The 20692-nt window shown below is 43.8% G+C and overlaps 3 protein-coding genes across 6 annotated transcripts; 2 read left to right on the top strand and 1 right to left on the bottom strand.

Moving 5' to 3' along the window:
- Positions 1-546: 546 nt before the first annotated feature.
- On the top strand, positions 547-7260 carry LOC146967989 (tumor necrosis factor receptor superfamily member 12A). Its single transcript, XM_085761037.1, has 5 exons — positions 547-741; positions 4530-4628; positions 4721-4864; positions 5290-5338; positions 5595-7260. Exons 1-4 carry the CDS (start codon positions 660-662, stop codon positions 5328-5330), a joined length of 366 nt encoding a protein of 121 aa, XP_085617163.1. The 5' UTR covers positions 547-659; the 3' UTR covers positions 5331-5338; positions 5595-7260.
- A 59-nt stretch (positions 7261-7319) lies between these two features.
- znf646 (zinc finger protein 646) lies at positions 7320-17661 on the bottom strand. 4 transcript variants are annotated; one of them, XM_085761032.1, is made up of 4 exons: positions 17482-17661; positions 12704-15550; positions 11400-12479; positions 7320-11023 (listed from the first exon to the last, which is right to left on the bottom strand). In XM_085761032.1, exons 2-4 carry the CDS (start codon positions 15328-15330, stop codon positions 10129-10131), a joined length of 4602 nt encoding a protein of 1533 aa, XP_085617158.1. In that variant the 5' UTR covers positions 15331-15550; positions 17482-17661; the 3' UTR covers positions 7320-10128. The 4 variants fall into 4 exon arrangements, with proteins under 4 accessions (XP_085617158.1, XP_085617161.1, XP_085617160.1 ...); XM_085761035.1 differs by lacking the exon at positions 17482-17661 and adding an exon at positions 17127-17398; XM_085761034.1 differs by lacking the exon at positions 17482-17661 and adding an exon at positions 16560-16751.
- znf668 (zinc finger protein 668) lies at positions 17146-20088 on the top strand. Its single transcript, XM_085761036.1, has 2 exons — positions 17146-17283; positions 17888-20088. Exon 2 carries the CDS (start codon positions 17896-17898, stop codon positions 19987-19989), a length of 2094 nt encoding a protein of 697 aa, XP_085617162.1. The 5' UTR covers positions 17146-17283; positions 17888-17895; the 3' UTR covers positions 19990-20088.
- Positions 20089-20692: the final 604 nt, after the last annotated feature.

Here is a 20692-nt window from a genome sequence, read left to right as displayed (position 1 = left end):
GTGGACACTCATGTGGATAAAGATAAAGCTTATCTGAGTTAAAGTGCGAGCAGAGTAAAGACTAAAAAAAAAGAAAAGAAAAAGCTGATAGTTTTTCCTAGTGAGTGTCATCTGTTTTTGCCTCGGTTGATGTTCCTCTTTTTCTGTGTATGGGACCCAGACTCATGCCAGAGACTTGTGTTTTTTGGCAGAGGGGAGGGGATGACGTCGACAGGCGTGGTAATAACAATGAGAACACTATTAAGTCCAGACTACACAGACTCTGGTGGAGAAGGGAAAAAAATGTGGAGAGAAAAGGGTGTGGCCTTTAAAAAACATATATAAGTATTTGGAAGTGTCATCATACCTGAAGTGGTTTTAGGTTGAAACTTTCACTTGAACAGAGACAAATGAAACCACATTACTATGGTAGTGGAGTTTCCTGTGAGTCGGGCAGTGCGCACGGAGAGAATCCGAGCAGTACAGTACATAGGAAATGACTCATAGGAGTTGAACTGTTAGCGTGGGTGTGTGCGCTATTAAAACAAGGCGCAGACTCCTCCGGGTGACTCACTCTGATGCTCGCTTTTCCATGCTCAAAACCCAGCACGGATTGTTAATCAGATGAACTTTCGGGAATTGTGTAGCCGACAGCGAGCAGCTTTTCCCCCGCACACACCATGGCTTCCAACGCTCTCTGCGCGCTCTGCGGACTTATTATAGCGGCCGTGACCAATTTCCACGCTGTGAGCGCACAGAAAAGTAAGTAAAATTAAGTTTTTTTTTTCCTTCCCAAAACAAGATTTTCAAACTGAATGTTAAATCACTACTTTGAAGATTTCTTTTTCTTTTTTTTCCCTGAATCCATATTTTTTTCATTTTCCTTCCATGTTTTAAGTTTGTGTTTTGGTGAAATGTTTGGTGTGTGCTTGTTTTGTGTGCCTGATGGTCGGGTGGTCTGCTCTCTGAATAACGGAGCCAGATAGTGGGTCTTGCTTACAGAGCCGCTTCCTTAACCAGCTGCATATCTCACCGGTTCCGCATTCCGATCGCCTTATTTCACCCCATCCATCCATGCCCCTGGGTGAGAAGGACAGGCCACATGGAAGTGTGCACAAGGGTCCATTTTGCACAGAGATATATTTTCTACTATCTCAGAAACAGGAAAGAAGAAGAGGAAGAAGAGGAGCTTTTGACTTTGTTTTCCACAGTCCTCTGAAGTTTGGATAGGCTCCCAGTGGAGAACAACAGACTCAGATTGCAGTCTTGAATAATTACTTGGGTTAGGACCATTTCCTCTGACATTAAAGTTACCAAATGCAATTTTTTTTTCAAACAAACTGACCTCAAAACATGTTTGATCTAGACCCCGTCCGTGTGAAACAATCCCTACATCTGGGCATCAGCTGTCGGTCCACCCACCCCCATCCAATGTATGACAAAATACAGCATCCCCACACCCAAGAAAACACCCTTTTGTCAGGCGAGGTGCTGAGATCTGCCAAGGTCTTTTTGGTCATGAACACAAAAGATTGCTTTTTTTCTCTTGTTTTCCAGATTTTGACATGCTGAGCCATAACACTCACTGTGATATTCCCTGCAGCTTTTTTCTTCCTTTTAAAATGCAACCCTGGCTGATGCATGTGTTGCCATTCATGAATGAGTGTAGTAAGTCCTTGGAAGAAAACATGCAAACTCCCACTGAAACACCCCCAGGAGATCCATTTCTTTCTCAACCTTAAAATTTAGGTCAGACTCAACATGGCCGAAGTATTCCTATCAGTTCAATCAGCAGTTTCAGGTTGTTTGATTTGAGAAGCGCAGAACTCCGGTCGTCAGATGTGGTTTGGATAGAGGTCGACCAGGAGTCAAGGTTCAGTTCCTTCCTTTGACTTTTTGAACCCTCGAGCGTGAGTCCAGCTGGACTGGGATGGATGATGCAGAGCTGAAATCATCGGGCTTACAAGAACTGTGACACATTTTTACTGTGACCACGGCTATAAAAATGAGTCAGTCTGCAGCTCTGCAGGCGAGTTGGCAGCGGAGGACGGAGAGTCTCTAAGGGCCTGAGCATGTGGCTGCTGCATAACCAGAGAGTGAGAGGTCAAAATGCCTCAAACACAACTTGTTGAGCAGGTGCCTTCTGGACGCAGTTGGTTAATAATGACCTGTTCTGACTGGTTGGATGATGTACTATGTGTCATCATGTGAAACTCATGTAGTACAGCTTCCTGCACATTTCTGACTAAGTATCTGGAGTTCGTACTGAAATATTTGTTTCTGCATTTGAGGTTGAAATATATTCTGGATTGTGAGTTTCAAGATAAACTTTTTCTCCATCAAGAGAAGAAGTATACCAACACCTCCAAGCCAGAAGGAGCCATTACAAACATGAAGTTGCTGCAGTGGTCCAGCTATTCAACCCATTCATTTCCCATAATTCAACTTAATCATGTCTTATAGTAAAACACCCAACTGCTGATGCACAAACACCTGTCGAGCTGACAGGCTGTAACAAGACTGCCTCAAGTCCGAGCTGAGGTAACTCTTGCGACATCACTGCGACATCATCAGGGTGGTTCTTTTGGAGACTCTTTTGCACTTGAAGTCATCTTTAATCAGTTGATTGACAAAAAAAAAATCACCCATCAGAAGATCATTTTCAAGCTTCTGTTATTAAAAACAAGTCTGTGTTCTTGTAAGCTGCTGGACGACTGAATTTCCCTCCAGAGGGATGAGTGAAGTATTTTTCTATTCTATTCTATCATAGATTACACTTGTAATATAAATACATATATTTTTCCAGTTAACCCCTCTCCATGTTTTTGACTCAGTGTCTAGTTCGGTTGGTTCCAGATGACTCGTCAGCAGAGACACTTCTCAGAATTTCTCAGATGGTTTCGTCTGAAAACTTATTTAAAGCTTAAAGAAGCAAATTAGGTAATAATAATTAACACTGTTTTGTGAAACAGAACTGACTCATGACTCCCACTCCCTCACTAAACCATCAGACCTGCGTGACAATGATGCAAGATTGCAATAATATATATCAGTCACTAAATAATAAGTTACTTTTTCAATAATAATAAAAAAAAAAACTGAAAGTCATATTTAGATACTTTCACTGAGCAAAGAGCATTTATCAGATGAAATATCTAGAGAATGTTTCCTTGTTTCATTTTTCGATAAGTCTGTCATGTCTGGTGGTTTTTCTCATTAACCTGACTTTGTGGTTTGAAACAGTTTCCGACAGTTTGATTTCACAGTGCTAGTAATTAGCCGCTATTATTGCCTCTCTAACAGCCACATTGTCCTACAATGTGGTTTAACTGTTTTGGGTTTACGTCAAACTCTCCTCTGTGATAGTTTTGATATTGCTCTCTGTGATGTTTAAAGTTGCTAGTTTTGAACATGAAAGTCACTACAGATGATGACTCAGTTTGAAGCTGGTGTGGTTCTTTCTTTCTTTCTTTCTTTCTTTTTCACCCCCCTAATGCTGGACACAAAAGAATTTGTTCATGCAAATACATGTGTGTGACTCTGAAGAGGAAGCAAGACACTTATCATTTTTATCTGTGAATTATCTCCCTTCACTGTTTCCGTGTTACATTATCTGTCGTGGTCATGTTTGGTGTTGTTTTTTGTCATCTTATAAGGCCGGCTTTGTGTTGGGGTATTATTTTGCAGAGCTTGTTTTTCAGCTTGATGTCACAATGCTCTCCACCTCATCCATGACCTTGGGGTATTAGTGCATTCTTATGTCTTAACCAAGGCCAGGATGTTAAACCTGCACAGTCTGAAAAACACCAAAGCGATCCCTGCACTGTTTCCACTTGTGCTCCTTCTTCTTCATCATGTGGGACGTGATTGTTCAGCTGCCAGAAAAAGAAGAAGACGACGAAGAAGAAGAAGCTTTCCTTTGTGTCCACAGTCGTAGACATTTTTCTCTCGAGAGCCTAACCACCGTCTGCCAACCTCTCTCTCTCTCAGCAGCCGCAGCGCTTCTTCATTCTCTGGAAGTCACACGCGCACACAGAAGCAAAACATTTCAGCGGAAGTGCTGTATGAAGACACATCCTGCTCCTCTGTGCTGCCGTCCCTGCCTGCTCACAGTTACCCAGCACTTCTCTCTCTCTGTCTGTCTCACGCAGCCGTGTTACATCAGCAGTCCGACCCGAAGGAATTTCCCAGATTTGTTTTCACAAGATGAAGAAAACCACCAAGTTTCTCATGTGTCCTGCTCAGGTCACACCTGCAGTAACTGACTCCAGCTGAATCTTGAGGTTTATTGTTTTACCAGACTGTTAGAGAATTATGGTCGCTTGCTAAAAACATTTGCATCAGTCTCAGATCCATGCTCTTCCACCATTACCTCCCACATCATAACATTTCATTTGGCTTACAACAGTTTCTAAAGACTGTATTTCATAACACACCAGAAGTGTTTAACTCTGGAAACACCGGTGCTCAGCTATGACAACCTGTTTCCTATGAAGGACTTATATGAATCATAAAGTGTCATAACATTAATGTGGTCTCTCTGTGTGCAGGTCAGTGCGGCTCCTTGGAGTTTTGGAACTCAGACTTGGATGTTTGTGTGCCGTGTGCATCGTGCAAGCAGTACCCCAAGACCCCGTCCTGCAACACATGTAAGACCCAGACTGAGATGTTTGATGAGTTCATGCAGCGGTGTCCTGTTTCTCACTGCTGCAGTTTATTTTGTCATGTTCTGCATCACCAGGTACAAAGGTGGAGGACGCGCCTGACGTGTGGAAGCTGGCGGCCATCACCAGCTTCTCGGTGCTGGCTGTCGTTCTGGTCGGTGCCGCGCTGATCATCGGAGTCATGGTGCATCGACGCAAGTCCCACAAGCGGCCTCTACGTGGTGAGATCCTCCTCTGCCTGTGTCGTGTGTTTCATGTGTTTGAAGTGCGTCAGAGCGAAACGCTGCGATCCAGGGCTCTGCCACTTAAAAAAGATCTTCTCTGTGTTAGTTCGTCAAATCGTGCATTTGTCTGTGACGACATGGAGGGAAAAACCTTGACTTTCAAAGAGAACAGAGATGAGTTATTGATGACAAAGATTACTCTGAGGTTAAGTAATCCTTTAAAAATCATTTATTGTCCCCAGTGAAACGCAAACATGTGCACAGTGTGTCCAGCTCTTAAGCTTTTGCAGCTGTGTCACACAAAACTATCAGAAATGGCACAGAAAATATCTCTCACTGTGTTTTCACTTAATGCTTGTACATTTAGATACACAAAAGGATGGGAAAGTGATCATGTTTCTCTTCTTCATTTTGTCACACAGAACCCATCGAAGAAACCGCGGGGCCACTTTATCAAGCTTAAACATTTCAGTAGGTATCATTTACATTTTGGTGTTTGAATGAAAATCTGGATGTGATTGAATTTGTTGTAAAAAGCTGAAAAAATCTAAAGATATAGGGATCAAAAATGAAAAATAGGAAGTTTAAATGGAAAAATATGTTGTTTTTATGTTTGCTCTATCAACACACTAGGCCCATATTAGTCAGATCCTGTTAGTTAAACCTGTTTATTTGACATGATGTGTGAACATAAAGAGATCTGAGTTGTTGTCATGCCCCCCCACAGCCTCATCTTCCTCTGGAAACAGATGTGACAGAACCAGCCAGCGACTGGCTCACAGCCGGACGCGGGACCCTCTGGACCATGAAGTGAATACTCTGACTGCAGGGTGTCTCTCCACCAGAATCGGACCATTTTTTAATTTATTAGACTGTTCAGTGAAGAGATGTGCTCGGTTCTCACGCTCAGCGTAGGTCCCAGCCGTGACCACAGGACTTACAACGAGCAACTCTCACACCTCCGTAGGAATAGTAACAACGTTGTTTTAAGTGACATCTTTTTTTTTGTTTTTTTCTCTTCAGATTCTGTGTGCCTCTGTAAACCACGTAAACGAGATTATGATCTGGATGACCTTTTGTGGGTTTGTGATTCAGAATCCAGGCAAAACTACAAATCAGTGCTTCAAGTTTTGTATCGTGCTATTTTCCAGCAGGGACTCCAATGAATGTAACATGGCTCTACTGCTACCCAGTAGCCGCTGGGCTGCAGGTTGATCTCCTGCCACTCTGCGGGGTTAGACGGGGTCTCTCTGCTGGTTAGTCACCACAACCGCCTTTTAAAGATAAACCACATGTGAGAAAGACAAACTGTCAGGCACATCAAGGCCATTTGAATGTAGCTACTTATAGGTGAAATGTACTCTAGCCTTCGTCCCTGTCTTTACCTGTTCTCTTTGTAGCCTGATACAGTGATGAAGCTGTTGATATAAGGAAGCAAACTGTACCATGCACTGTTACCAGGTCTCCTGAGACCAACACAGACCCTTTATTGCAGGTCAGAAAACCATTGTCTTGTGTGTTTTAGAAGTTTTTTTTACTTAAGTAGAATTTAAGATGAGCATAGCTGAATCTTTCAACCCCAGAATGCACGTTACCGTCCCAGCGTTGGTAGGACAGGATGTTTGAAACACTAGACACACAATCCCCAAACTGTTAACATGTGGGAATGCTGCAAGGAATGTACTGTAGTGAGGAAAATTGCACCTACAGTGTTTTAGGTGGAGCTACACAATCACAACGCTTACTGACTCTGACCTGTGCTACGGCTTCAGATCTGCAACAAGGGGGGGAAAGTAAACTATCATGTCTAGATGTATGTTTGTAATATTGTGGCCATGGAAACCAGTGACCAACATGGTGGGCGGAGATGTTGTTTTCCACTTTTTCTTAAAATGCAAAATGTTTTTTTTTTTTTTTCAAACCATCATACAGTATGTGAGTATGGGGGATTTTGTGGTATTTTATCACTGACAATGTTTCAGGTCTTGTTTTGGATCTGTCTGCATGTGGGTAAACTGCTTGCCCTGTGGCAGCAAAATTAGGGAATCACCCAAAATACAGATTACTTCCCTCATTTCTTTTCCTTTTTTTTCTCCAGATGTTTATATTATTTATTTTAAAGTATCTTACAGTGTTGTGTTGCATCAACTGTGAGGGACAAGCACATTTTTTTAAAGGGACTCCAGTGAAGTGAATTTTTTGTTAAACTTCCACTAGGCCAGCCGATGATGTTACTGAGCAATAACTAACACTTTCTGCTTCTATTTCTTGCTTTCTTTTTCCAAACTGTATATACTGTACATGCACTGGCATCTTTTACCTAATGCTATCTTATAGACTGCTTTGTGTACCAAAAGTATTTTCACAATAAAACTGACAACTTTCAATAACAATCCGAGGCTTATTGATGACTATCATGTGGCAGAATGTGGACAAGAAATAAACACATTGTATGTTTCAAGTCTTTTAATTGATTTCAACTAGTTTTATCAATAATTTGCTTATATTCTAAACTAAGTTCTAACAAAGAAGTAAAAATCTACGCTCCAGAGTGACAAAATAGTTATATAAATATGAATTAAATACTGAGCAGACATTTTTGAGCACTGGAAATCCAATAAATCAGAACATGTGGTATATGCTTTTTATTACACAATAGCTAATCTAGCAGTTTTCTCCTGCCAAACGAAATCTTGCCGTAAATGTACAGAGATCCAACCGTTATCATTCTAATATTTACAGAGAGAGCTCTGAGATTAACGCACGCCACAAATAACAGGCTGTGAGTGTGATCAATGACAGAGGAGTGAACGTGTTAAGTGCCACAGGAAACGAGAAAATAAACGTCGTACAAAAATAAAGTCAGTTTACGCTTCTAACTGAAATGTGCATGTGTTGTTTTACATGTAGGCTACCATGGTATATGAAAATATGTTACAGGAATCATCTAAATCGGAACAATTAATACGCACAGGCTTTTAAATATTGTAACAAAATGGCAGATGGCAAGTTGTCGTGATTTTTGAAGGCTAGTGTCAATATACTGAATATGTTGAAGACAGATGAGATGAATTCATTTTGTGCACTGGAACAATATTTTCAGCATATTGCTTAAATATTACGACCCGCAAAATGAGCTGAGGTGAACTATCGAGCAGCCGACTTGTTGCCTGTCCAACAAACAACATCTCGGCTACGTTATTATTGACCAACCATCGTCCTTAGGCTACAAGTGTCTCAACTACACGTGTGCAAATATAACTCTGAAAACAACAAACTGCAGAGAAACAACGGTGTCACGGTGGAAACAGATTCTGCAAACTACAAAGTAAAAATCTTAAGAGTGATGCTTCGTCCATTCCATGTCTTACAACTGGTAAATATCTGAGTTTGTATGATTACAGTGTATCCCCTACAATTAAGCTGCATGAGGCATTAAGTAGCAGTTACTAGGTAGGCAGGGCTTTCCATGAGGTATTTCATACTTCTGACCAGTGCCAACATACGCGTACATGAAATGTAATGTATATGGCATAAAGAAAATCTCATTTTAGATTATTATAAAAACAAAGGCCATGTGTTCTCTTCTGCAAGAACTGAGATTATTTCAACAAAAGACATAAGGAACAACATTCACAACATAGAAAAAAATAAAATAAAATCAATAATTGCACATTTTTCACAGAAAATAAGTGGTACATGAACTTGAACAGTGAATGTGAAAATGGTTCGTCGCTGCAAATTCACAAAGCTCTGGTATGTTTGCAGTAATAATACTTGTGCTTAGCAGAAATGAGTTATTTAGTCCATATTTGTTGGCTGGAAAGTAGAAATGCAAATCATTCAATTTGATTCGTATACAGCATTAGTGAGGGGAAAAAAATAACTGAAACAAAAAAGAACCACTTTCACCTCAATGTTGCAACATTTAGTTATTGACTGCTTTGAGACATGTGAAATGTTTGTTGCTGTTCATAAATCATCTGATCAATTCTAAAAATCAAATGAAGTGGACAAAGAAAAGAACACGGTTTTACAGTATAACAAGTACAGTGACGGGAGGTTTGTTTACATTAAACTGCTACAGTCGGTTTACATTTTAGGCACTGGCACTTCAACATTAACGATGCTTCTCCGAGTGTTCAAAGATGGATTCCAGCATGCACTGCATGTGTAGCTGCAACTAAACGTTGGAGTGACTCTGAGAAGCGTCACATGAGCTAAAATAGAAACATGTTGAAATGGCACGAGTGGAAAAAATGCTCCGTTTCAGCTCAGAAACAGATTCTCTACAATGTTTTACACATCAGGTGTGTTCCTTTTGAAGGTTTCCCCTGAGTGCTGCACACACCTGAGGATGATGTGCACAAAACACCATCCTCGGGAACATCATCCGTTCCTGCCTGTTGTAACTGAAATCTAATGAGTTACAAAATCAAATGATGAAGTTCCTTAAAGGCTACATGAGTTTTAGAAGACAGTTTTTTTTAACAACATTCATAAAAAGTTTTTCTAATAAAATATGGACATAAAATAACAGGAATAAATTAATAAATACATCCATTTTAGCATACAATGTCACTTAATGTGAATATTATTAGCAGTACAACTATTTACTTGATAATATGATTTCAGTTTGCCACTGACCTTTGGACACACCCAGAGGTATTTGACTTAATAACAACAGGCTTGCCCTATGTGAAATCCCAAAGGAAAGTGAGCAGTCCTTCGAGATTGACGGCAAAGCTAACAAAAGGATTCAAAGATAAATATAGTTTGTATATTTTGTTTCCTAAGGAACTTACAGAGGCACTGAACACAATAATACATAGCAAGAGAGGAGAGATCCCCGTTAAGAGTAGAGGTCTTACAAAAACATCATCAGTGTTAATGTTCTTACATGGACCTGGGCTGCACTTTTCTGTTGACTTTGGTTGGTTGGTTGGTTTGTCGTTGAGGAATGAGCGGCGACGAATGTGTTCATCGCCTGTCCTGTATCTGGATTCCTGTGTATTCATGGAAAACATTCAGACCTTATTAAAAGCTGACCAGTAAACTCACTTTGCAGTGATGCTGCCGTCTGTTGTGGAGGTAAGACTGGAAGTCGGTAATGAAATGTGCATCTTTAAAAAGAAGTTTGTGTCAGGACCAAGGAGCACTTTCTGAAAAAATACTGGTTTACAATTACTGATAGAGGGATACAGAACAGATAATAAGAGGAGCACCTGTCCTCTTCTCTTGTATGTCCCTGGGGTACTACTTTAAAGGAAAGACCCCATGTCCAGGTCCATAAATGAGTCGGCGTCCATGCTAAACGAGGAGTCGTAGGTCTGAGTGTTCTGGTGCATTTTCTGATGGTGCCGCAGGTTTGACTTGCTTGAAAAGCTCTTGTCGCACAGCAGGCAGGCGAAGGGCTTCTCTTTGGTGTGGATCCGTCGGTGACATATGAGCTGAGTGGACACGCGGAACGCCTTTCCACACTCCAGGCACTGGTAGCGCTTGGGCTCCGTGTGAATGCGTCGGTGGTTTTTGAGAGCCATCAGGTTGGTGAACTCCTTCTGACAGATGGAGCAGAAGAACGAGCCCGTCTTGTGGCTGTTCTTGTGGTTGAGGAGGGAGCCGGCGTGGCGATAAGTGCGGCCACAGTGCTCGCAGACGTGGCTCTTCTCCTCCGTGCCAGCCGCGTCGTTGCCCTTCTGTGAATCGGTGATGCTTCCTGGAATATGGGACAGAGGCGGTGGAACCTGTTTTTGCATCTCATCCATCCCCATGGTCTGATTTATTCCTGAGTCCCAGCAGAGGTTGTTATCTACGGGTTCGTCCGCAGCCTGCTGATAGGGGGCCTCACCCCGGTGGTGCGTGTCGTGGTGCTGCTGGTAACTTTCTGCGGTGGGAAAGCTCTGCTGGCAGAGGCTGCAGACCACGGCCTGGTCCTTCGAGTGCACCTCCATGTGGCTCTGCAGGTGCGCGACCAGACAGAAAGTCTTGCCGCACTCGGGGCAGCAGTGACGCCTCATCTGCGAGTGGAGCTGTAGGCTGAGAGGATCGGGGAATGTCTGCAGACACAAGGTACAGTGGTGGAGGTTTTCGGAGTGTGTCTTTTTATGGTTGAGGAGGGAGCCAGCGTGGCGGTAGGAGCGCCCACACAGGTCACACCTGCAGCAGGGACATGTTCATGTTCAGTCCCTAATAAGACAGTGCAACCCAGATCATTTAAACCAACAGTAAATTACTGATCATCTTCCTTAACTATTGCTATCATTAAATATAAGAGCCTCAGCCATACTTGATCTGTAAGTCCACATTAACACATGACATCAACAATTTTTGGTAAGAATACTTTAAATGTGTTTTGAAATATAGTTACATACTGAGTGGGAATTTTTACATTTGAAAACTGTCAGTGTTTTCTGGAGACAAAACTCAATCAGGTCAGGATTTTGTGTTAACCATAAAGCGCAATACATAAATACTACACCAATATTCACTAATAGGACTTAGAAACTCAGTTCTCAATAAAGAAATAACTCACATGAAGCACTTATCTCCCCTCTCTGACTGCTGGACTCCAACTCTTGCTGAGTTCTCCTGACCTCTGCGGCACCGGTGCCTCTTGAGACCGGACCGGCCCTGGAAGCTCTTTCCACACGCAGGACAGCTGAAGTGACTGGCCACCCTGTTGTGGACCCTCTGGTGGTTGTGTAGGATACTGGCGAGGCGGAAGGCCTTTCCGCACGTGAGACACACATACTTTTTCTTCTGGGTGTGGATGCGTGTGTGATTGCGCAGAGCCATGGGGTTAGTGAAGGGCTTAGAGCAGAAGGTGCAGCTGAAGTGTCCCGTCTTGTGAGTATTTTTGTGGTTCAGGAGTGAGCCTGCGTGGCGGTAGCTGCGATTACATATGTTGCATGTGAAAGGGCGCTCCTCTTTGTTTGAGGACACATCTAGTTGTGCATCGCTGCTGCCTGATGGTCTGTCACAGGTGTGGGCTGCCAGAGCGTCAACAGAGGTAAAGGCCTGCTTACATTCCTTACACTTCAAGGCTCTAGGTTTTAAACCCCTCCTGCCTCCGGCCCCATCCTTTCTGAGGTTTGCACAGACGTGAGCTCCTAGCTGCTTCTTTCCTCTAAAGCCTTTTCCACAGTTTTGGCAAGAGTGCTTTTTATATGCAAAGTGGGTGCGCAAGTGGTTTTTCATTGCTAGTTGATTGGAATAAGTGTTGTTACATACAGAACAATAATATTCACCTGTTTTATGAGAGTTTCTGTGGTTGACCAGGCTGCCTGCGTGGCGATACGTGCGCCCGCACTGATCGCAGGCGAAAGGTCGCGGGTCACCTGTGTCCTCTGATTTGACCAAAGTCTCACTCTTCATGTGAGCCGTTTTCCCTTCAGCCACTTGCTTGCAGTGTCGAGGAGAAGTAAAAGCCTGATTGGAATTTGAAGTCAGGGACTGCATTCCTCCATCCGACCGGGTCCCATTCATCTGCATGAGGGCCTGGATCTGGTTGTTGAGTTCCTGAATTTTGGCTTGGTTTTCTTTGTGTCTTCTCAGGTGGTTCAATAGCTGCTTCTGGATTTTGAAGGCTTTCCCACACTCATGGCAAGTGTGCCTGGGGGAGAAGAGGAGGGAAATGTATTAACTCTGAGTTAGCAGAATGAGAAACACTCAACACAATGAAAAGAGGCATGATTCAAAACATCACAAAATCAACACTACAAGCCAATAGTTACTTTTTCTCTTCTTTAACGTTAAATTGATAAAAAAAATTTCAACATGAGTGATAATGTAATAACTGTACATTTAACAGTGATGTGTGTTTATGTTGGAACTAACCTCTTGATATCAAAGTGTGATCTCTGGTGGTTTTTTAAGGCCAACAGGTTGTAGAAGCGTTTCTGGCAGACAAGACATCTGAATACACCTGTTTTGTGGGACTTTTTGTGGTTAAGAAGAGAGCCAGCGTGTCTGTAGGACCGCCCACACTGATCACACTTGTACTGACGGCCTTCAGTATCGCTTCGTGTCCCTTTAACGCGACTTGTGTCTTCATGCTGGGTAACATCATTTGTTTTCACTTCCTCTTTACCACTCATTGACTCATCTTTCCTCTCGGCCGTACAGCCATGGTTCTCCAGATGATGGTAGCTGGTGCAGAAAATGCCACAGCTGCCGCAGATGATACTCTGTGCTTCCTCCTTGCCTCCAGACACATCGCTGTTTGTATGTAAATGATCGACATTATTTACTTGGTCATTGTTGTGCAGGAGCTGATGGGTAATCAAGTCCTGCCTGTTGGCAAAACTTTCTCCACATGTGCTGCAGATCATCATCTCTCCCAGCTCCTCATCTTTCACTTCTTCATGGGAGGACATGGATGAAGGCCCTGAGCTGGCAGGAGTACCATGGGACTGTGTGTGCCCTCGGAGATGGCTCCTGAGAGCCCTCATGCTGGTGTAGCTGTTTCCACATATAGAGCACTGATAGAGATCTCCATCATCATCATCATCCTCCTCCTCCTCCTCCTCCTCTTCAGCTGTATCCTCTCCTCCACCACCGTTCTGTTGATGACTGCTCACACTTTCATGGAAACTCTGCTCAAAGTAACTCTGATCATGGCTACCGTTCAGACCATGAAACTCTACGTTACTCCCTGGATTTCCGATGGAATAGTGACTGTTACTGTCCTGGAAGTTTGTATTACTCTCATACTCACTGCTAGTTGTGTCGTGTTGCTGTTGCAGCAGTGGACAACTGTGGGATTTAATCCCTTCAATGTCTGAAAATGTCTCACCACAGTCTGCACACATGTGCCTCTGCATCAGGTGTTCGTTGTGAGGTAGATGCACTGTCATATCGTGAGAAAAGTCCTGATTAAACTGCTCATGGTACAAAGCTCCATTGCTGTGGTCCACACCATTCTTCTGATTGATACCGAGCATAGCCTGAGTGCCGTCCTCCTCTTGTGAGGAGAAGCAGCCCTGCTGGTTATCCATAGTGAGGGGCTCTGAGGAGAGCCAGTCTCCCCCAGCGTTGAGGCTAAAGGATGATGACTGAGCTTTGTGGAGACGGAGATGACTTTTGAGGGCGGCCAAGTGAGGATAGCTTTTTCTGCAAACAGAGCACTGGTAAATCCCCACCTGATGTGACCTTTTGTGGTTGATTAGGCTCCCAGAGTGCCGGTAGCTTTTCCCGCAGATCTGACACTTGAAGGGACGCCCGTCAGAGTCTACAGTTGAAGTCTCTTCCATTTCAGTTGCATCGTCAGTGTTTTGTGTGTGTGTCAGGACAGGATCGAGAATGCTTGTGGTTATGATTGGGGGTTCTCCCTGAGTGCTACTGGAAGATGGAGTTTGATTATTGGAGCAATCTGAGTATACGTGACCATTACTTATAATCTGCTCCTGTTGCTGATCAAAACCTCCATGATTATCTATCGATGGGACTGACGGTACGTTATTTATAGGAGATGCATAAAAACTTGACTCAGGTGAAGCAATACTGTTGTCATATGATATACTGTGGTTCTCTAACAAGTTGTCTTGAAGCCCAAATGACACAGATGAGGAGTTATGCATTTGGATGTGCTCTTGGAACTCCTCGTCACTGGGGAATAGTACCTGACATAAATGGCAGAAATTCACTGGAGCATCCTGACCCTGAGGTGAAAACTGGCCAAGTGGTGTGTCTGTGTATGACCCACCCATTGAACCAGGGTCTGTCCCGCTTCTCCCCTTGTGAGTTCTCTGGTGGCTGTAGAGAGCAGCCATGTTATTGAAGAGTTTGAAACAGACTGTGCACTCAAACATTCCCACCTGATGAGTCTTTTTATGGTTGGTCAAGCTTCGATGGTGAATGTACGATTTGTCACACACATCACATCTGAAAGGGCGATTTGCTGCATCATCAGAGGTCTCGGCGTGTGCATCATAAACAACCTCTGCTTTGTCCTCAGCTGGGCTGCTTTCTGTAGAAGTCCCAACAGTGGCAGAATAGTCGTCGAGATGATGTGGGTGATCGTCTTCAATCTCATCTCCTTCTTCATGTGTGTGATATTCCATGTCTACCTTCCTGTATGTCTGCTCCTTTACTCGCCTGGCAAGGTGAACCCTTTCATGCGTGGTCAGCTGTGTTGCCAGACGAAATCCTTTCCCACATTCAGTACAGGAATACTTTTTCTGTGAAGTGTGGCTCCGAAGATGACTTTTCAGGGACAGAGCATTTGAGTTTTCTTTACCACATATGTTACACTGAAAGGAACCCACTTCATGAGTCTTTTTGTGGTTAGCTAGGCTACCTGCGTGCCTGTAACCACGTCCACATTCATCACATCTAAATTTACGTTCCTCTTCTTGTTGAAGGTGAGCATCCATGTGCTCCAGCAGACTTGGCATATTGGGACACACCATGCCACACTGTTTGCAAGGGAAACCTGTTGTCCTGCCAGCGTCTTGCGCTGCCATCACAAGATAATGATTGAATCAAGTGCACCAGACACAGAGTGGTTGAGTGTGGAGGAGGGAAATGCATTAGATGCCTTGTGTGTCTGTATAAAAAGAAGAATTCTTTCTTTACAATGAGGTCCAAGGAATCTCCAGGGAGGAAACACGGCAGAGGATGTTGAGAACCACTTCCACACAACTAGGAGACCGTCTAGACTTCAGGTGAGGCAGGTGAACTGAGCTGTTGAAAGCAGAAGAGATGCCATTTAAAGAGGTGGAAAATATAATAACAAAAAACATTACAGTAATAATTTCTACACAGTGAACAGGACATACCAGGGTTCCAGACTGCCCCTTAATGGGGCAATTTGCCCCTAGGATTTGAGACAGTGCAAGTAGATTACTTGCACTGTCTCAAATTCTAGGGGCAAATTGCATGTGCAACCAGTAAATTTGCTGTTTGCTGAATCTGTAATCTGTCATTACAGGTGGCAGTCCAAGGTGTATGAAGATCACGAATGAAAAGCAAGTTAATTTGTGCCCCCAAATTTTCTGTTTGTACTCCCATTAAAAAATAGTTCGTCTGGAGCCCTGCATACATTATAGGGTGCTAGAGGTGACATAATCACACACTTTTTAAATATAATAAATAAATACAGTACTTGTAGTCTGAAAATTATCATAGTCAAGTACAAAATGACAACTTCAACTGTAAAATGCACTTGTATCAGTTTGGTAACGGTTACTGACATGCAATATATATATATTTTTTATCTTTCCACAACAGCTGGTCCTGATTTTAGTCCGTCAAAAATAAATAAGTGAGTAAATCAGATTGTTCAACCCGCATGTAACGGGCATCAAAGACGGATTCATCAGGTTAAATGTAATAAACTGGGAACTGTGGGTCCTGACACGAGATGCTCCATCTCTGCACCAGCAGGCTAGATGAACCACCGCTAGCTATGTCAATAAACCGGGAGACCAACGCCTTTCTCTGCTGATTTATCGCCGCTGCGACTACCCACGCCGTCGGTCATTATCAACACACACGGAATGAATACAGCCGTACTCTCCATATTATAATAAGTATGATAAACAAATTAATTACAGCTGAATTTCAATCACAGAGCTAGCGCGAGCTAACGTTAGCGCGCCACCAGCTAGCTAAACAAACATTGCACCAAAAAGCCAAGAAGTCCTTTCAAAATGCGGAATCACAACATTAGCAGATGCGTCAGATTAAATACCTGCATCAGTACTGATTCAGTGCATGCCTCCGAGGATATATTTTCATTCATTATTTTTAGAAACGTTGTTTTATGTAAAGGGCACCCCCTCTTTCCCCATTTGTCTTTTTTTTTCTTCCATCCCCGTTTCCACATTGCTCTTGTTGCTAGGAAACAGGAAATGTGCAGCAGAGAAATACTTCCCTCTGAAGCAACTAAAAGGTAGGAGGGCTAAAAGTTTAGTTTAGTAAAAAACAAATAACAAAAAAAACGGCGGCGAGTCCAGTACCAATGCAATTACAAAACAGAAAATACACTTAAGGCATTGGACGTTTTATTTTAATACCATGGTTCTGTCTATCGCAAAAATACATAATAAAGCACACTAGCTGCCGTTAGCACTCGGAGCTAGCACCGGCTGTCACTTATGAGCTTTGTAGCTTGGCAAGGGTGTTTCCATGTAGATTAAAAACCCTCTACTTTGTTATGATTACCGGGTTTTTAACCCAGGTTCTGTAATATATCGCGGGTCTTATCTTTGTATTTTTTTTTTTTTTTAAACACTGAACGTTTTAAAATGTGACACACTTGGCTTGCCGAGAGCTGTCGTCATCATGGTCCTAGAGCCGTCCCCCATCCTGCAGCCAGTCAACAACAGCAATCACTGTGTGTCTCAGCAAATGCTGCTGTCTCGTACCAGACATTTCCCGGGAATTATCGACCAACATCCAATGCCCTGATTCAGGTAAGAAGCCCGGTCCTTTATCTTATATTTCTTACGACGTGCAGCCAGCTAACGTTAGCGAAATCCACCCCATGTAATGACGGTCATGGTGATGATGACACTGTCAAATGAATTGCTGCAGCCGGTCCTAAAGCCAGCCATTTTGAGTTAGTACAAAAAATGTTTAGCGAGCGAGCTAGCTAAAGTAGCAATACGTACATATCGTGTCGGGTTGTTAACACCATCACTGACTTGTGATCTTTCTGTGCCTGGTCTCCGGTCGGCCTGACGGCAGTCATTCATACTCACTGATCTCTGTCATTGCATCGCCAACTTCCTCTGGCATCAAAGCGGTTAGCTTATTGTCCCTGAGGTCCTAATGCCAGCCATTTTGTGATTGAAAGCACACCCACATATTTCTGTTATTATGTGATTATACGGATTTTTTTTCTATAGTCCACCATCAGCCACTGTCACTGGCGATCTGCTCATATAATTCAAAATAATTACAGGACTTTACCCTGATCTCTGATCTCTGATTTCTGATCTATCTTATAGCCTTGTTCTGCTAATTATATTTATTTGGATAATAACCACAAAGTCATTTTATATCATGTTTTTGCAGATATAAAGATGGCTTCTCCTCAGCCTGGCAGCGCACCTCTTACAGAGCAATACACCCCTCCTGTGAAGGATGAAGAGGGCCAGCCGAAGAAAGAGGTGATGAAGGATCAGCCTGCAAAAAAGCGAGGCAGGGGGAGACCTCCGAAAGCCAAACCTTCCTTCTTATGCTCCACCTGCGCAGAGACTTTCAAGAGCCTGTCAGCTCTGCGGAGCCACAAGCTCTCTACACATGTAAAGAACCGTCAGCAGCAGCAGCAGAAACAGCAGCAGAAACAGCAGCAGAAACAGCCGCAGCAGCAGCAGCAGAAACAGCCGCAGCAGCAGCAGCAGCACTCGTGTTCCCAGTGTACCAAGACGTTCTCCAGCAAAGCTCAGCTCTCAAAGCACGAGCGCACTCACTCATCCCAGCGCCCCTTTCAGTGTCCCGACTGTCACAAGGCTTATAAGACGCCAACAGAGCTTCGCAACCACAGCCGCTCTCACACGGGGGAGAAACCTTTCATATGCACTGACTGTGGTAAGGCCTTCATGCAGGCTATATGCCTGAGGATCCATATGACACAGCACAGCGGAGAGCGTCCTTACTCCTGCCCCCAGTGCTCTAAGAGCTACCCCACCCTGTCCAAACTGAAGGTGCACATGCGCTCTCACACAGGGGAAAAGCCATATTTCTGTGGCGAGTGCGGGAAGAGCTTTGCCGATCCCTCCGTGTTCAGAAAACACAGAAGGAACCACCAGGGTCATCGGCCTTATGCCTGCGCCGAGTGCGGGAAAACATACACAGAGCTGAAGGACCTGAAGAACCACGAGCGCTCCCACACTGGGGAAAAGCCATACCTGTGCTCGGACTGTGGCAAAGCCTTCTCCCGCTCCTCCTCTCTGGCCTGCCACCAGCGCATCCACTCCCAGAATAAACCCTACCAGTGTGAGCAGTGTGGCAAAGGCTTCACCCAGCTGTCCTCCTACCAGTCCCATCTCCGCACTCACTCGGGCGAGAAGCCGTTCCTCTGTCCACAGTGCGGCAAGATGTTTTCCGACCCGTCCAGTTTCCGCCGGCACCAGCGAGCCCACCAGGGTTTCAAGCCCTACCCCTGCGACAAGTGCTCCAAGAGGTTCAGGCAGCCGGCTGATCTGGCCGTGCATGAACGCGTTCACTCTGGAGAGCGTCCTTACAAATGCCAGAGCTGTGACAAGGCGTTTGTAGCGTCCTGGGACCTGCGGCGCCACATGCTTGTCCACACAGGACTGCGGCCCTTCTCTTGCACCGAGTGTGACAAGTCATTTGCCGAGCGCTCCAGCCTCAACAAGCACCGGCGTGTGCACTCTGGAGAGCGGCCTTACAAATGCGAGGAGTGTCTGAAGTCGTTTGTTGTATCGTCGAGCCTGCGCAAACATGAGAGAACTCACCTAGCTGAGCACTCGGAGCAGCAGCAGCAGCAGCAGCCACAACAACAACCACCACCACCACAACAAGAACAAGACCAACAAGAGGCAGAGGCAGGGTCAGGGTCAGCTTCAGGCTTTACTTCCCACACAACTCTCCCACAGTTCTCCTGTACGCACTGCGATGCTACATTTGGAACCTGGGATGAAGTTCAGTCCCACGAAAATCTTCACTCCATTGACTCCACTCCTCCAACTGTTACTAAGATTGTACCACTGGGTTTGCACGTCTGTGAAACCTGCCAGGAAGAGTTTGCACAGCTGGCAGACTTACAGGAGCATGAGAAGCAGCATCCCAAACCGAGGCCTCATGTCTGCAACAGCTGCGGCAAAGGCTTCCTCAACAAATCCGGACTGCGTAAACACCAGAAGATCCATTCCACCAACAAACCTCACAGCTGCCCCCACTGTGGCAAAGCCTTTCTGTTTGCCGCCTACCTTCGCAAGCACTTACGGACTCACACAGACGTGTCTCCGGCTGCACAAGTCAGTGACTTAAACATCATCTACACAGACCCACTGCCCTCTCCGCAGCCCCCCAGCGAGGTTTCCCCCTCCACTGTTGAATCCAGCGCCATTTCCCTGACGGTTCCAGTGGCTGTGCCCGTCACTGCTTTTCAGACTCTGCCAGAGTATTTAGTCAAAGAAGAGGGACTTTAAACTTTTCTTTATACAGATATTAAGCCAGTGGCCTTAAATCTTTTTCAGTGATCGGTCTTATTTCTCCCATATACTTATCTAACTTCCTTCAAAAACTTCTTCAAAATAGAGTCTCCTACATACGAATTGTAACTGCTTTGTCACTGTTTTGTATTGCTATATTTGTATGTTTTCATGTACACATACTTAACCTATTATGGAACTGTCTTATCTGTTGTAATCTCATAAAAAGTGGTGTTGCAAACATGATCACTGTAAAATCTCACTTAATACTGTTGTAACTTCTAGTAACCATGTTTTTTATACTACATTTTTGATTATAGCTCGTCTTGAATTCTTTGCATTCAGTGAATTTACATCGTAATATATTGGAACTGTTTTATTGTATAAATATTTGTAATTACTGTCATCTAATATAAAAAATGTTAAGTTAAAAAAAGCGTGGGATTCCAAAATGTTTTATTGGCGGTATTCATTTTTTTTATACCAATAAAAAGAAAAAGTGAACTGAGTATTGATGTTTCTGTATATTTGTCTGCAAACTGACTTGTTTTTATACTTCAGTGTCTGTGCAGCATTGTTTTTACATGAGCAGTTTTATTGTTGAAGGGAGACATGTCTTAAACAATTACAGTAATATTAAGTGAGCACATCTGGCATGAAACTCTAGCACATATAGTGACGACGGTGACATTTCTTGCAC

The sequence above is a fragment of the Trachurus japonicus genome, chromosome 19, assembly GCF_045865225.1.
Source record: "Trachurus japonicus isolate A0001 chromosome 19, Traja_1.0".
NCBI lineage: Eukaryota > Metazoa > Chordata > Actinopteri > Carangiformes > Carangidae > Trachurus > Trachurus japonicus.
The sequence above is the reverse complement of the archived record's forward strand: the minus strand, read 5'-3'. Positions and strand labels throughout refer to the sequence as shown.